General features: G+C 35.2%; 2 protein-coding genes across 2 annotated transcripts; one reads left to right on the top strand and one right to left on the bottom strand.

The window, feature by feature from the left end:
- Window positions 1-220: 220 nt before the first annotated feature.
- On the bottom strand, window positions 221-4,424 carry LOC126603417 (probable LRR receptor-like serine/threonine-protein kinase At2g16250). Its single transcript, XM_050270252.1, has 4 exons — window positions 1,953-4,424; window positions 1,412-1,540; window positions 1,235-1,257; window positions 221-1,097 (listed from the first exon to the last, which is right to left on the bottom strand). Exons 1-4 carry the CDS (start codon window positions 3,926-3,928, stop codon window positions 508-510), a joined length of 2,718 nt encoding a protein of 905 aa, XP_050126209.1. The 5' UTR covers window positions 3,929-4,424; the 3' UTR covers window positions 221-507.
- Window positions 4,425-13,366: 8,942 nt separating this feature from the next.
- On the top strand, window positions 13,367-14,425 carry LOC126604957 (protein RADIALIS-like 3). Its single transcript, XM_050272289.1, has 2 exons — window positions 13,367-13,712; window positions 14,147-14,425. The coding sequence occupies exons 1-2, from the start codon at window positions 13,447-13,449 to the stop codon at window positions 14,169-14,171; spliced, it is 291 nt and encodes a 96-aa protein (XP_050128246.1). The 5' UTR covers window positions 13,367-13,446; the 3' UTR covers window positions 14,172-14,425.
- Window positions 14,426-14,776: the final 351 nt, after the last annotated feature.

Genomic DNA, 14,776 nt, shown 5'->3' with positions numbered 1-14,776 from the left:
TTCACTTGGATTTTTTCTCTCCAGATGATATAGCGTTTGTTAAGGGCTTGTTTGGAATTGCATTCTGGAAAAGCATTTGGAAGTGCTTTTCTAGAAAGTAGTTCTATGACCTAGAAGCGCTTTTAAGTTTTTCTGCCAAAATATTTATAAGTGCTTTTGGTTGTCAAAAAGTGCTTCCAGAAACAGGATGCAAATGCTTTTGGTTGTGATGAAGTTTGAATTTTGACAACCATGAAAATTCTTCCATGTATAACAAAATTCATTAACAATTTCTGCTCGTGGGATCTTTTATAAAGCACCAGTTGCAGAGCTTTGCAGCTTGTTTTCTTCAATTAACAAGCTTATCATATCAATAACAATCTCGCTCAATTTAAATACCAACTTCACTGTGCATTTCCAATCTGTCAAATAGCTCGTCATCTCTATCGGAGCATCCCCATCGAGCCGCATAACCCGGACGCAGAGCAATGATGCTGGTCAATGTGAAGACTACGCCATCGTTCATATCTAATGTTCGTCTTGTCTCTCGAGATCTTGTATTTCAATTGGCTCAGGGAAAATTTCATTTGATAACCTTTTGTGTGATGCAGAGAACTCCCCTCCACCTACTAGCCCCGACTGTTTTGAGCCACTGATACTCTCTCTGCTCGTCTGGCCAGGAACAGTGGCGCTCTCTGATGATGAACTATGATGCCAGCTACCAAAGAAAGTAGCGCTCCAGGATTTTCTCGATGAAGCTGTTTGCAGCTTTCCAGAGCTGGAACTCTCTTCTCTCACCACCTTTAGAGGGTTTTCCAATGCTTTAAGGATGTATCTCATCAGGGGACGCTTAGACGGCTTGGGGTTGAGGCAGGACCTGGCCACAATTGCCACAGACCAAACTTCTTCCAATAGATCTTCGTCTAGTATCAGAGACGGGTCAACAATCTTATTCAACAGTTCCTTGTCATATATGCTGATGTAGCGCACCATGTGCTCCAACAACTCTCTTGTAGAGGAATCATTGGATTTGCTGATGCCAATCTTACCCGTCACAAGCTCAAGCAATACCTTCCCAAAACAGTATACATCATATGCACAAGCAGCTGATGATGAGGCTATCCACAGAAAGAAACGAAAATTAAATAATCTATTGAACGAGAAATATAAAGAGCCAATACTTGGGAGTTTTAACTGGGAAGAGAGATACGAGGAATGAAATTTCAGACAAAAGGTTTCAAGTAGATATACGTACCATAAGGGCCTTGTTCCGATGTTCTGCATAAGACAGAAAGGAACTGTTACTTTGTTTCTCATATATATATAATAACAAAAAACAGATCCTAGTATCCACAATTGAAGTATAATTTGATGAAAAATGCTAAGGATCGCATATATCATACATGCAGGGCTACTGATAATCAACACTTACTGTTGTTTCCGCAACAATCTCGTGATCACATTTTGGTTACCATCCCCTTCTTGCACACGGACCTCACTCAAGCTTCCAAGCCGGACCTCAAATTTATCATCAAGAAGTATACTGCTTGCTTGAACATCTCTTCAACCACCAAAAATAAACTTTCAATTGCTTATACAAATTAATCAACTAATCAACTAGCTGAAACTAGTAAAATACAGCACAATTAAGCATGAAGTAAAAACTATAGCGAGTCTGGGAACTACAGTTTCGAATGAAAGGTACCAAGTGGTGTAACCATAAACTATCAATGATAAGGCATACTTTACCTTCGGTTTAAGCAGTAGTTGTAGTTGTATCTATTAACTATCATCATAAAATCTTTATTTTTACAGACTAAACAGGTTTTATAAGACATAAATAACTTGAGCCAAAAAAATGCATTTTATATAGGAAAGAGCAGAAGTTATGAGGACTCGGAATCACAATGAATTATTAACGGCGGCTATAAGATGTTGCTCAGATCAATAGCTGAAAGAAAGTTCAGGAATACCTGTGAACGAGTGGAGGGCTGCACTCATGGTGTAGGTAAGCTAGGATTTCAGCGGCTCCAATTGCAATTTTTAATCTTGTAATCCAATCCAGGGACCGTAAATTACCATCTCCTAAGTTGGTAACCCTGTGCAAGGAACGAGCCAAGTCTCCATTTGGCATGTATTTGTAAACCAGAAGCTTCTCGCTCTCATGCTCTAAACAGTGACCCAAAATTGGCACCAATCTCGTATGTGAAACCTTGTCTAATAAATCCATTTCTATCGTGTATGATTCTTTCGTTAAGGAATGCAAATTTACCCTTTTGATAACAACATGGGTTCCGCTTGCTAAGGATCCCCGGTATATGTCTCCAGAGTGTCCATGTTTTATAAGATTTGTTTCACTGAAAGCACCAGTGAACTGGAGAATCTGCTCATACGTAAATGAATCTCCTCGACTTGATGCGTAGATGAGATCTTTGGGGAGTGAAGGGTCATCTCCTGGAACAGGCCCAACATTTGCACTTCCTCGTTGATTTGTGCCTTTATTGCACATTTTCAGGAGCACTACCAGAACCAGTACCAAAATCACAACAAAGCCAAGTCCACCAAATATCCCAACCAAAATAAATGTTAATCGGTTCTTACTCTTTGATTTGGGTTCTAGGAAAGGTGGCTGAGCTGGTTGTAGGACCCCAAAATCATCGAAAGTTAAACTCCTCTCTTCATAAAACTGTCTACAATCCTGCAAACTCCTTTGATTTGGTACTATCTGTAGGCAATTTCCAGTAAGAGTACCATTGCTTAGACTATCTTCGACTACCTTGCCTTGGAAAAAATTATCAGACAAATCGACTGAGACAGATTTCCCAACAGGGAAGGTCAGATTTCCATATAACAGATTACTAGAAAGGTTGAACACAGCACCACTAACATTAGCATTTGAACCGAGGCCCAGCAGAGTTCCTGTAAAATTGTTGTGGGATACATCAAGAAAGCGCAAACTGGGAAGTGACCACAATGCACCGGGAAGAGCACCATCAAATTTATTCCGACTCAGAACCAGAACTTCCAGCTGAACAAGACTCGAAAACAAACCCTGCGGTACTGGACCTTCAAGGTTATTATCTCCAATCTCCATCCTCCTCAAACTCCTCAACCCTCTCAACTCCGCAGGCAATGACCCGGACAACGAATTCGTGGTAAGATTAAGCTCTACTAACCGGGAAAGGTTACTAAACTGAACCGCAATCGAATCGGTGAGACTGTTATCAGACAAGTCCAAGAATTTAAGCCATGAAAGGGTTCCCAAACCTGGTGGAACTGGCCCAGATAAAAAATTTGAAGAAAGGTCAAGACTTTCAAGCTTTCCAAGATTGGCAAAGCCAAAAGGTATTGACCCAGTAATCGCATTCCTCGAAAGATCAAGAATTTCCAACTGTGTTATATTTATCAATGCAGAAGGCAAAATCCCAGTGATGCCATTGGCAGATAAATACAAAGCGGTAAGATTTTTCAAATTACCGAGCGACTGAGGAATAGGACCAGTGACTGATGCAGACCTAAGGTCGAGCACCTGGAGTGCGCCAAGTCTTTGGCCGAACCAGTCGGGTATGGACCCGGGAAGCGCAAACCCGGAGGCGTTGAAAATAGACAAGAGGGTGAAATCAGCCAGTGAATCGACGGCGAACCGGGGGTTTCTCCGGCCCAGTCGGGTTCGCCTCAAACCGGACACGGTGACCCCAGTGACTCGGCCGTTCTTGTTGCATGTGACTCCCGTCCAGGACGAACAAGGGTCGGCCTTTATGGGCCAGTCTTTGCTTCTGAGACCCAACGACGAGCGGAGCTCCAGTAACGCCGACCGTTCCACGGCGGAGCTCAAAGAAACCTGCTGCGCAAAACCGCTCTGAATCACGAACAAGATTAGCGTTACTGCAAAGGCGCCGACTTGGGCTCTCGCCCCCATTGCCGTTTCAGTTACAGAGAACAACTTCATGGTCGTCAATGGAGATTCTTCTTGGTCTTCGCCATGTCTCTGAAAATTCTTCTTTTCTCCACCAAGATAGAAAATTTGAGCAACTCAAGAAAAACCCACCAAACAAAATTGCAAACTTCAAAAACCCAACAAACAAAACTGAAAATATCTTTCTCTTTTCTGCTCAGTGGAATCGAACAGAAGAGAAGAAACTTAAGAATGCTCTGCGAACAGAGAGCGGGCTTGAAGAAGAAGAAGAAGGTGGAACGTTTAATGAGAGAGAGAGGCAGTGAGGAGTATGCCCCACCAACCGCCAAGGAAGAGTGTGTCTATGTCTAGTATTGTATTACGGAGTCACTCTCAGAGTCACCGGAAGCCATTAATGAAGCCATGAAGCCGTTCTAGCTATTTGCAGTGGCAACAGCTCTGGGCCTGGTTTTGGTGGTGTCACTGGTGTGGTTGAAAATATTTGGAATAAATTATGAGATTATTCGCGGGATGGGGTGGAGGTGGGGGGGGGTGTTAAGTTTTTTGGGTGTGTGATTAACTGATTACTGTTGGTTGACTTAAATAAAATTACTATTTTGGTCTTGGTGCTTTGGGATTGTGTTTGGATTGGGAAAGGGACCACATGTCATTATTATTAAGACTGTTATTAACATTTTAAAAATCTTATTCTACACTTCTTATAAGTGTATTTTTCTTTCTAATTATATAAAGTTTGGAGTGTCAAATGAGATTTTTGGAGTACTAATAACAATTTATTATTACTTTTCTTGTGAGTGGTTATCAATATACCTGAAACACAGGTGTTACATCATTATATGTCATTAGCAAGTGGAGTGACACTTGAAAAATAAATTTGTTTTTTATTTATATAATGGCATATGATGTATCATCTCATATTCTAAGTACATTGAAAATTTTCTCCTACTTAAGTCTTTGGACACTTGATTTTCACTATAAAGTGAAGTTTAGATGAATGCGTTAAAGTGAAACTCAACAATCGAGAAAGTTACCACGATAATTTTACTTAAAAAATAACTGAATTCTTTGTTGTAATTTTATATATGAGTTTAACCGTATAAGAGTTTGTTTCTCTTAAATAATTGTATTTTGTTTTTTTATGTCTTTGGCTTTGAATTTTCTTTTCTCCTGTTTATATGAAATTATTGATACCTTGGAGCCTTGTGTCACATACTTCCATTAAATATTTGGCCAGAATGATCGTGATATTATTGTTTTTTGTTATGGATAGCGATATTATTTGAACGTTCTGATTAGTTTCTTTGTTCCAAATTCCAATTCTAATTCGAGTATAAAACTTCTTTCAACGATATAAATAAAAGTGTCGGTATTACTAGTATGAATATGATACATGATATTACTTATTTTATCTAAAACAAAAACAAATATGATACAACGTTGATCGTATATTTTTTTATCTTCATATTTTTAAGGATGATATTTGTGTTTTTCTTATGTTTTCTTGTGCATTGTTTAAGACACAACGAACAAACAAAAAATGGTTAATAATGTAAGGCCATCTAAATAACAACTAGATAATAGTAGATATTGTAACTAATTATCAACTCACGTAATTAGATAAGAATTTCAATAAATACCCCAATATTGTCTCTAAATTTATAATTAAAAGTACTTAATTATTAGTTAATTGGTGAGAAACCAAGACTTCTTAACACCTACACTTTCAATAAATCAAAGTAGAATTAATGATTATTCTATGATTTATTTATACTCCTTTGATGATTATCATAATAAAATTAATGAAAATAAACAAAAATAAATAATGAAAAACTATAAATTTTCTTGGGGCCAAAGAGGGCATTAGAAAAGTTTGATGGGGCGGCCAACGATTATTCTTAGTCAAATATGGCTCCAAAATACAAAAGAATGAATTGTCCAGTCGACTCAAAATATGAAATGGGCAAATAATAAAGCGATGGGAGCGATGGAAATTAGAAAAGGCTAAAAACCAAGTCTCCCACAAACAAAGAAAACGACAACGACTTTGTGGGCAAATAATTGCGATCGTGGCATTTCCATTCACGTGATCCCACTTTCACTCGACAGCCTCCGCGTCAAAGCCATCACAAAAAGAAACTTCATATATTTTTTTTTTTAACAAATTCCACGTATAAGATTGTGACACTACACGCTATTAAAAATAAATAATGTTTCCATGTATATTTTTTTCTTCTTCTTTTATATATAGAGGGGACCACCTCTTTGGGTGAGTCCGGAAGTCTTGTAGAAGCATTTCAGTCTCTTCCTGATCATCATCATGTGATTTATCAGCGCCAGAAATCAAACTCAGAACATGTCGTGTGAAATACGGGCTTGAAATTCTACCATGTATATTAGGGTTGGTTTAACTAGAAGCGCTTTAATTATCAAAAACGCTTTTGATAGTATTTGACAAAAAAAATATTTATAGGCTGAGAAAAAAACTTAAAATACTTACTAAAAGAAGTATCAGTTGTATACTTTTTGAACTTGAAGTGAGTTTTTTAATTAAGGCCAACCAAGAAAAAAGAAAAATAGGCAGGCCAACCAAGAAAGGATAGCCCTCAATTAGGGCCCAATAAATTTTGAATCTTTTCCGTCTACAAGAGTGGCCCAGGAGTCATGATTTCTGTGGGCTTTTTAGCTGAGCATTTTCAGTTGGCCCAATTCGTCAGCAATATGAATACATACATTTGGCTCACTAAATGCTTGTTTGAAACTGTATTTTTTTTTGTCAAACAGTTAGATTAGGGAGTCAATGAGATTCGAAACTACATCGTGGTGCATAGGTAACACTCATCTTCATTATTATGGTAGAGCGCCACTTGCATGTTTGAAACTGTTTTTAAAAGGACTAAAAGTGGGATCCAAAATAGGTGCTTATTGCAGGAAGTGTTTCTTCGGATTCACCTGTCCTTTTATTAAGTATTGAGATCAAAAATACTTTCACGAAAAACATCTTTGACAATTTTAAAAGTACTTCCAAATGAGCTTTAAATAATTCATGCGAACAAGACATTTTTATACACCCGAGCCACAAAAATTGCATGTCCCATGGTGCTGTAGAATAAGATTTACTGGTCTATGACAATATTATAAAGTAGAATAAGATTTTTTGGTCTATGACGTTCATGATAACATCATATATAAAGACAGGGTGCAAGAATCCATATCCTGCTGCAAATCTTTAATCAAATTGCAGCTTAGATGCTGCCACAGGCATATTATGCATGTATACTAGATATTTAGTTGCACCTAATTAAAAAGAAGAATCCAGTTTACTTTTCCTAAACAATTGTTATTACCTTAATTTTTTACGATACTCTAGAGCATGAGATATTCTTGATGTTTTAATCGTTAGATTTTTATTTAAAAATACAACAATTAAAATTTTGTTGTTGAACTTGGAACCGGATCCCCTCGGGATCCATATATACTGAGCAGACGATCCGGACCGTTTACAATTATTATAACTTTTAGAATACCCCTTATTTGTAGCCGTTAGATCAAATTTCAACGATCTTGATCACCTACTCAGCATGCTTAGTTTTATTAGAAATAGAGGAGATCCGGTTCCGTTGAACTTTACTTGGAGGCACGGTAGGATTTTTCATATGCTTAATTAATATTTGAATTATAATTAAATGAAGGAAAGTTATGTGCATGGTTTTCCAACTTTCTATCAAATCAGTCAAATGGAGAAGAATAGTATATGTCCCTCTGCTTATATGTCAAGTTATGCATATCGTATCACCTGGTTGCTTCTGATGTTTTCTTTCAATATATCTCAAAATTTCAGCAACAAGATCAACCAGCTGGCTTCTCCTTTTTATCAAAAAATCTACAAAACTTCTGGTATGCAAAGCTGAAGTTTGGGGACGAAAATGTTATATCCATTCCTATAACTACAAAAATTAACCATATCCATAAACGCAAATTAACCGTCGGGTATTATCCATAACCATACCCACCGGATAACGGATTTCTCAACGATTAACGGTTATATCGATCTTTGTCAATACAAAAAATATATTCATTTAATTAACGCATGATAATTTAATAAATATTAATTTCATCATTAAATATTTAATGTATAAAATGATTTAATGAATGGATCTTGTGGAGTATAAAAATTAAAGTTAAACATTGATAATGTTGGCTGATCTTTGATATCTCTCATAAGTACCATTGAATTCTCATAGATTTTGATTCATATCAAAACTTATGAACTTTCTCATAAAATGCAACTCACATAATGCAATTTTTGTATTTACACTCAAAGTAAGGGATTTGGCGAATAATGAATATACATATGTGTGTGTATGTATATATATATTTTAATACTTTAATAGTATGAATAATTATACTATATATTATTCGGTTCAGATTCGGGGACAGATACGGATTGGGGACCCCTATAACCATATCCAAAACCATAACCGAATAATATTCATGGTTTTTCCCCATACCCTAAATATAATCAAATTTTCATATCCAAATTAAATCTATTCGGGCAATTATCCATGGTTATCGGGTTTAATAATTTAGAATTGCCATCGCTAATCCTTTATGCCAATTCCAGCTTGTGAGGAGGGGCAGATAGATGCACATGCAGAAAGAATAAATTTAAAGGGTTTTGTAATGCAAAGCCATTGACGGACATGCAGAATCATATAAAAGGCAACTTTATATTGGAATAATGCATAAATGATCAATGATAAGGATTCTATATTTCCATTCATCGGTCCCGTTTTGGTATATTATGTCACCGTCTCTATACCAAAATAGTAGGAGTCTTCGTCACAACAAAGTGAGCGTTACTACGTATGGATGGGTTTGGTACAGTTATTAAACGAAATACATAAAGAATAATTAAAATTTAGTAATTAGTAATTAGCATTATATATGATGTATTTATATAAAAAATTTAAAACGATATGGTAATATTGTCGGTATTAGTTTTAGATGCTAATAACATACCAAATATGTTTGTTTGGTACAATTATCATACCATTAAAGTTTGGCAAAAAATCAATATGGTACGGTATATGGTAATGATATGGTCCGGTATGGTAGAATGGCAAAAAAATTCCACCCTACTACTTGTTAGAAAATTCTACCATACAACAATGTCTATCATACATCAACTTTTTAACCACTGAATTAATTTGACAGGTTCACCTTTCCATATTAATTAGTATAGAATGATAATCACCGTTGGATAAGAAATATATGTCGTACATTGTAATATATACCTAATTTGTATGAATCCTAATCCTTCTATAGATGGTTTTGCTTGTTGAGAGGTCTATAAAGATCAAGACTTTATCTCCTCAAATAAAATGGGTGGAAGATGGATTCCCCATTGCCCTCAGCAATGTCTAATCGGACAACCTATTCGGTATCCAGTCCTTGGTCTTCGAAGAATCCATCAATCGAAACTCATCTGCCTGGCATATGATAACCATGGAAATGTGGAGGCCAAGGGTGACGAGGATCCAACTTGGAATCAGGGCCACCAGAAAAAAGGAAAACTAGTACTGTTAGGTGTCAAAGCCTTTGAAATTGAAGGAAAGGCAGGCAGCAGGCATCCATGGATAGATAAATTAAATTCTTTCATAGATCGGACGTGGATTATGATATATGTCCTGAAAAAAAAGTTGCAGTCTTATTCAATGCGTGTATATGATATATGTCAAAACAACATGTCCTGAGTTCAATTTCTGACTGTCAAAGGGAGGCTAGTAAGCTAAAAATCCCCCTCATTTGGAACAAAAGAAAATGTAAATACAATTGTATATTGGTACATCCATCACATTTTTTTTTTAATCATACGAATGAGATCTCTTGAACTTAATGATGGAAAGAAGACATATTTGCTTTCAAGACAGCTGCAGTGCTGTGACTCTATCAAGAAATTGGAGGAATAGTAATTTAGGCATCGGTATTTGATCCAATTGTGCTACTAAACTGGGAATTAGAATCACAATTCACTAAGAGCTATATATATATACACACACTGGACTTGTAAGTTGTAACTATTTCACCCCATGGCAGTGCTTGGCTAATTTAGGTTGCCACTAGCCCCAGAAATATTATGATTAGGTAGGTTCTTCGAAAATCAAGTCATACAGAAAGCAATTGCCAACCGTCTTAGTATTGGTTTGGTACTGAGGTGCTTTTATAAAAAGTGGATATAAAAAAAAGCTGAACTCATAAGGTATTTGGTAAACACTTAAAAATAACTTATTTTCACAGTTTTGGGTGAAAAAAAATCTGAAAACGTGAAGCAGCAAAAACGAGCTTATTCTCACAGAACAGCATAAACAGTTTTTTTTCAAAGCACAGCAATATCAAACCAGCCCTAATTACTGGTTTAGTAAGAGGAGAGTACAATACATACAGCTATGCTTTTGCTCTAAAAATAGTTGAAACACACACCAAGTTCTGCAGAGTTTTCTGCATTACTGTCTATAATTTTGTCGAAATTAAGAAGTTGATGAAGTTAAATTGTTGCTTTTAAATTACTAGCGTTAAATCACGATAACCGAAACTATATACACTCAAATTACAAGGATTAAAGTAGTAGTCTGTGTTCTATTTATTGGGTTATACATTGACTTAATTTGGGTGTACAACAGTAGTACGGAATGAGAGATATAGGAGGGTTGCTAAAGGAGATGAGCCAGCTAGGTATTTTTTGGAAGGTTATTTGAAAAGAGAGTAACGACCAAACAAAGGAGTACTGGTAAATCAGATGATATTAAAAAAACATAAATTTCATACTTTTGTAAAAAATGTCTTACAAATGATGCGATCAAGAATATTCTACTTGAGTTTTTCTTCAAGGGTTAGACATGAGATTGACCATGAAATGCATATATAAAACGCTTGGAAAAAGATAGACTTTTAAAGTGATTTTTGTGTGTTATCTCATACAGCTCGATAACACTCTTTTCGTGAATAAGATCGATTATCTAGGTCTCATGGTGTTCAAAGTGCACCCGTGAAAGTTAAACCAAGTATAGATTAACCTGGTCCCCCATGCTAATTTTTGTTTAATATATAAAATGGACACTTTGGATGCGGTCCCTAGCTATCAATATTCTTTGATTGAAACCTTGTTAGTTTTTAGTTTTTGATTGAGGTCCCTGATATTAATGTAATAATGTAAGTTACTATATTTTTGAATTAAAAATTAAAAATTGAAATTTGTAATTGTTTATATTAATGAGATTTTAAATAAAACTCATAATTTATGGGATTAAAAAATAATAAAATATAAATTATACTCTCTATTATATTGTGTGTGTATGTATATATATATACATATATGTATGGGTACATTAACCAAAATTAACAAAAAAAGTTATTGTACCAAAACATGGATACATTCTCAAATCAACGAAAAAAATGTACCCATATAAGTTTAAACATGGATTAAAAAATTTGAATGGATTTTATATTAAAAAAAGGGTATATTTTACATATAACAAATTGATATATTTGAGAATGGGTACATTTAAGATTAAAAAAATTGAAAAATTATATGAATGGGTACATTTAAGATTAAAAAATTGAGAATCTTTTTATATATAAAAAAAACTAATAGGTACAAACTTAATTTAATTTAATTTTTTATTATTTTGGAAATGTTTGAATTGAAAATTAATCAGAAGTTTAATAGAGGTGTGAGTATTAAACCCTAAATTAATTACTAATTTTTATATTAAAAAATTATATAATAAACAAGTAAATTCATTATCACATTAATGCTAGGGACTTAAATCAAAATTTGAGAACTAATAAGGTCTTAGTCAATGAACAGTAAAAACTAGGGACCGGAGCAATTCAATTTGCAGGGGGTTCAATTCCATGTGCACAAGTACTACTCTTGATAAATTAACTTAAGGTATAATTAAGTGTTAATTATATACTTTTAAATATGGAAATTTGAAGTCACAATCTAGGTCATCTATAGATATTGAAATGCTTTTTATTGCTAGTTGCAGCAACAACTATACTGAAGTCCTACCAATCATAAAAACTAACAAGAGAGATGTAGATATACAAGAATGTTGATTTGATTATACTACATAAATAGCCTATTTGAAACAGACTTGGGAAAGGCATGTCCCAAAATAACTGAATATTTTACCCCAAATGGGTGAGAGGAATTTCGTCTTGCACGTAAATCATGCCTATTCACATCGGGATTAGGTACCGTCCAGCCACAAGAGTTTTCTCAGTGTGATCGGAACACGGAACACCAATATTATTATACAGTTGGAGGAAGTTGTTCTTTTCAAGAGTCCCTACAATTGTATAATGACATGTAATAATCTCGTGTTCTGGACACACTAAAAAATCTCTCCACCACAATCTATTGTCAGTTAGATTGATAAACGTGAAAGTTTCATAACACTAATTAAAAGTAATATTTTTGCTCACCACTTTCAAGTGATAATGATGCTCACCACTTCATTCATTACTGTTACATTCATTTAAATTTCGAGATCTATATAATAAATAGATACAAATTTCAAAATTTAAACTTATCAAATCTTAATAAGGAGAGTGGTGCACCATTTGAGAGTGATAAGCAAAAACTAATTAGACGACGGTTATTCATGTTTTCAATTTGTCATTGTATAGTTGGAGATTAATATTTTACAATCTTAAAATAATCCTCACGGAAAAAATGCAAGATAGCGTATAAATTAAGAGTGTGAATAGCATTTCTCTAAACCCTAATTAATATTATTCATTTGAAGCATTACAACTAGAATGTGGTAACGGACAGTGTATATACGAAGCTTACGAGAAGAAAAGTGTAAGAAGGTGAAGGAGAGTGAACTGGAGTCAGGGCGATCATGTCATCACCTTTTCTATTTGGGTAAAACAAAGTCGGCTTGTTAATTTCTTGGGGGTTTAAAGCCCTAAAGTCCGCAAACCCATAAAATATTACCTGGAAAGTAAAAAGAAAACCACGTGGGTTATTACAAAGTTCAAATTCCTCCCCCATTGTTTTGCAACTAAAGAAACAGCTGTGCAACAAAATACAACTCGACCCCACCCTTACCTATCTCTCTCTCCCTCTCTCTCTCTCTCTCTCTCTCTCGGATCCCCGTCGGATCCTTTTACTGGAGATCTTGGAATCTCGTGATTATAATCGTTCATCGTATATCGTGAAGTTAATTTTCATTAGGTACTATTTATATTTAATTTAAATTTTAAATAATTTTTTATCGCAAAATGTACAATGAACGGTTATGATTACGGAATCTCCGAGATCTAGGAAAAATGATCCGGCGAGAATCCTTTTCCCTCTCTCTACACACACCCATCTCTCTCTCTCTCTCTCTCCTCCCTCCAGTAGTATATAAGGAGCTAACACTGCCGTTCTCTTTGCTCAACATAATTATAAAGCCTACTTCCATTTGGCATTTTCAGCCCCCTCCCAACAAGCATTCTATCTGTTGTAGCTAGCGAAGCTCGGTTTCCATCGATCAATGGCGTCGTCAGGATCGTGGACGGCAAGGCAAAACAAGCTGTTTGAGAATGCTCTGGCGGTTTACGACAAGGACACACCGGACAGGTGGCACAATCTGGCGAGGGCTGTGGGTGGGAAATCAGTGGAGGAAGTGAAGAGGCACTATCAGATGCTTGTGGAAGATGTGAGCAAGATTGAGGCTGGTGAGGTGCCTTTGCCTAATTATAGAAGATCTGGTGGAGGAAGCACTAAGTCCTATTCCAGGGATATTGATCAAGAAGACAGGTAATTCAATATAATGTTTTTAATTTCTTGAACTGCATTCATTTATACAAAGGAAAATGCTTTTAAAAACTTTCAAGATTATTTACCCATAAAACATGATTGTTTGAGCCTTTCACATATATGTGGTACATAACTCCATTCATTCACATATCGTTGCATTAAGAAATCATAAAACAATTTACTCATTCTATTCTACATTCATTATTTTCAATTTCTAAGCAAATGTATAAACATGAATCACCAAACGTGACTTAACAAACTCATCTGTTATAATACAGACCAACGAGGATTTTTAGAGTAAAATTTAATGAATAAAACATGTGATATAACATGACCCCAAGCTGGACAAGCCTTTTTATATATTCAATGGGATGAATTTTTCATGCTTTAATTTGCCCTTACCACAGATGATGTTAATTGTTGTTCTCATGCAGGATGAAGAGTCTGAGAATTCAATGAAGGAGAGAAAGCCAGATCGATCAGTTCATAGATGGAAATAAAGATTTTTAAGTTTCAACATAAAAGAAAATGCAGAACCGTCCAAGTAGCAATATATATATATATGTATTTACACAGGACAACAAGAGTCAAATGTGATTAGCTAAAATGTTGCGTTTTTCCTTTAGTTTTCCAAAAGTCATTGTATTTTCCTTTCAGCTCCTTTAAATGTCCTGAGAAGAAGAAAAAAAGGCCACTTCGTTCGTCTCCATGAATGAAGGATTATGAGTCTCTACATTAATTATAGCTTTTCTGCTTTTTTTATTTATATAGTCCATTATAATAATCTAACAACTTAAAACATGCCACGTCATTTAATTAGTATAACCTTTGAAGACCGATTAGATTAAGCGAAACACATAAAAATGCAGAAAAGCTAAATGCTTAGGCTCGGATAAATGAAGACAGTCAAGGATAAATGAAGAGAATCAAGAGACTATATATCATTATCATAATAATTTTATAAACCTTTATTTAATAACACGTATTTGAATTAGCCAAATTTGCTAAAATAATGGACTCTTCTCTCGACACCGAAACTCGAATCCCTCTTTCCGTTATATATA

Source organism: Malus sylvestris, chromosome 15 (assembly GCF_916048215.2).
Source record: "Malus sylvestris chromosome 15, drMalSylv7.2, whole genome shotgun sequence".
NCBI lineage: Eukaryota > Viridiplantae > Streptophyta > Magnoliopsida > Rosales > Rosaceae > Malus > Malus sylvestris.
The sequence above is the reverse complement of the archived record's forward strand: the minus strand, read 5'-3'. Positions and strand labels throughout refer to the sequence as shown.

Coding starts and splice junctions, on each gene's coding strand:
- LOC126603417 (XM_050270252.1), bottom strand. CDS start 3,928: ATGAAGTTGTTCTCTGTAACTGAAACGGCAATGGGGGCGAGAGCCCAA. Junction 1,541..1,952: donor AGCCCTCCACTCGTTCACAG/GTATTCCTGAAC, acceptor TGGTGGTTGAAG/AGATGTTCAAGCAAGCAGTA. Junction 1,258..1,411: donor AGATTGTTGCGGAAACAACA/GTAAGTGTTGAT, acceptor TGTCTTATGCAG/AACATCGGAACAAGGCCCTT.
- LOC126604957 (XM_050272289.1), top strand. CDS start 13,447: ATGGCGTCGTCAGGATCGTGGACGGCAAGGCAAAACAAGCTGTTTGAG. Junction 13,713..14,146: donor GATATTGATCAAGAAGACAG/GTAATTCAATAT, acceptor GTTCTCATGCAG/GATGAAGAGTCTGAGAATTC.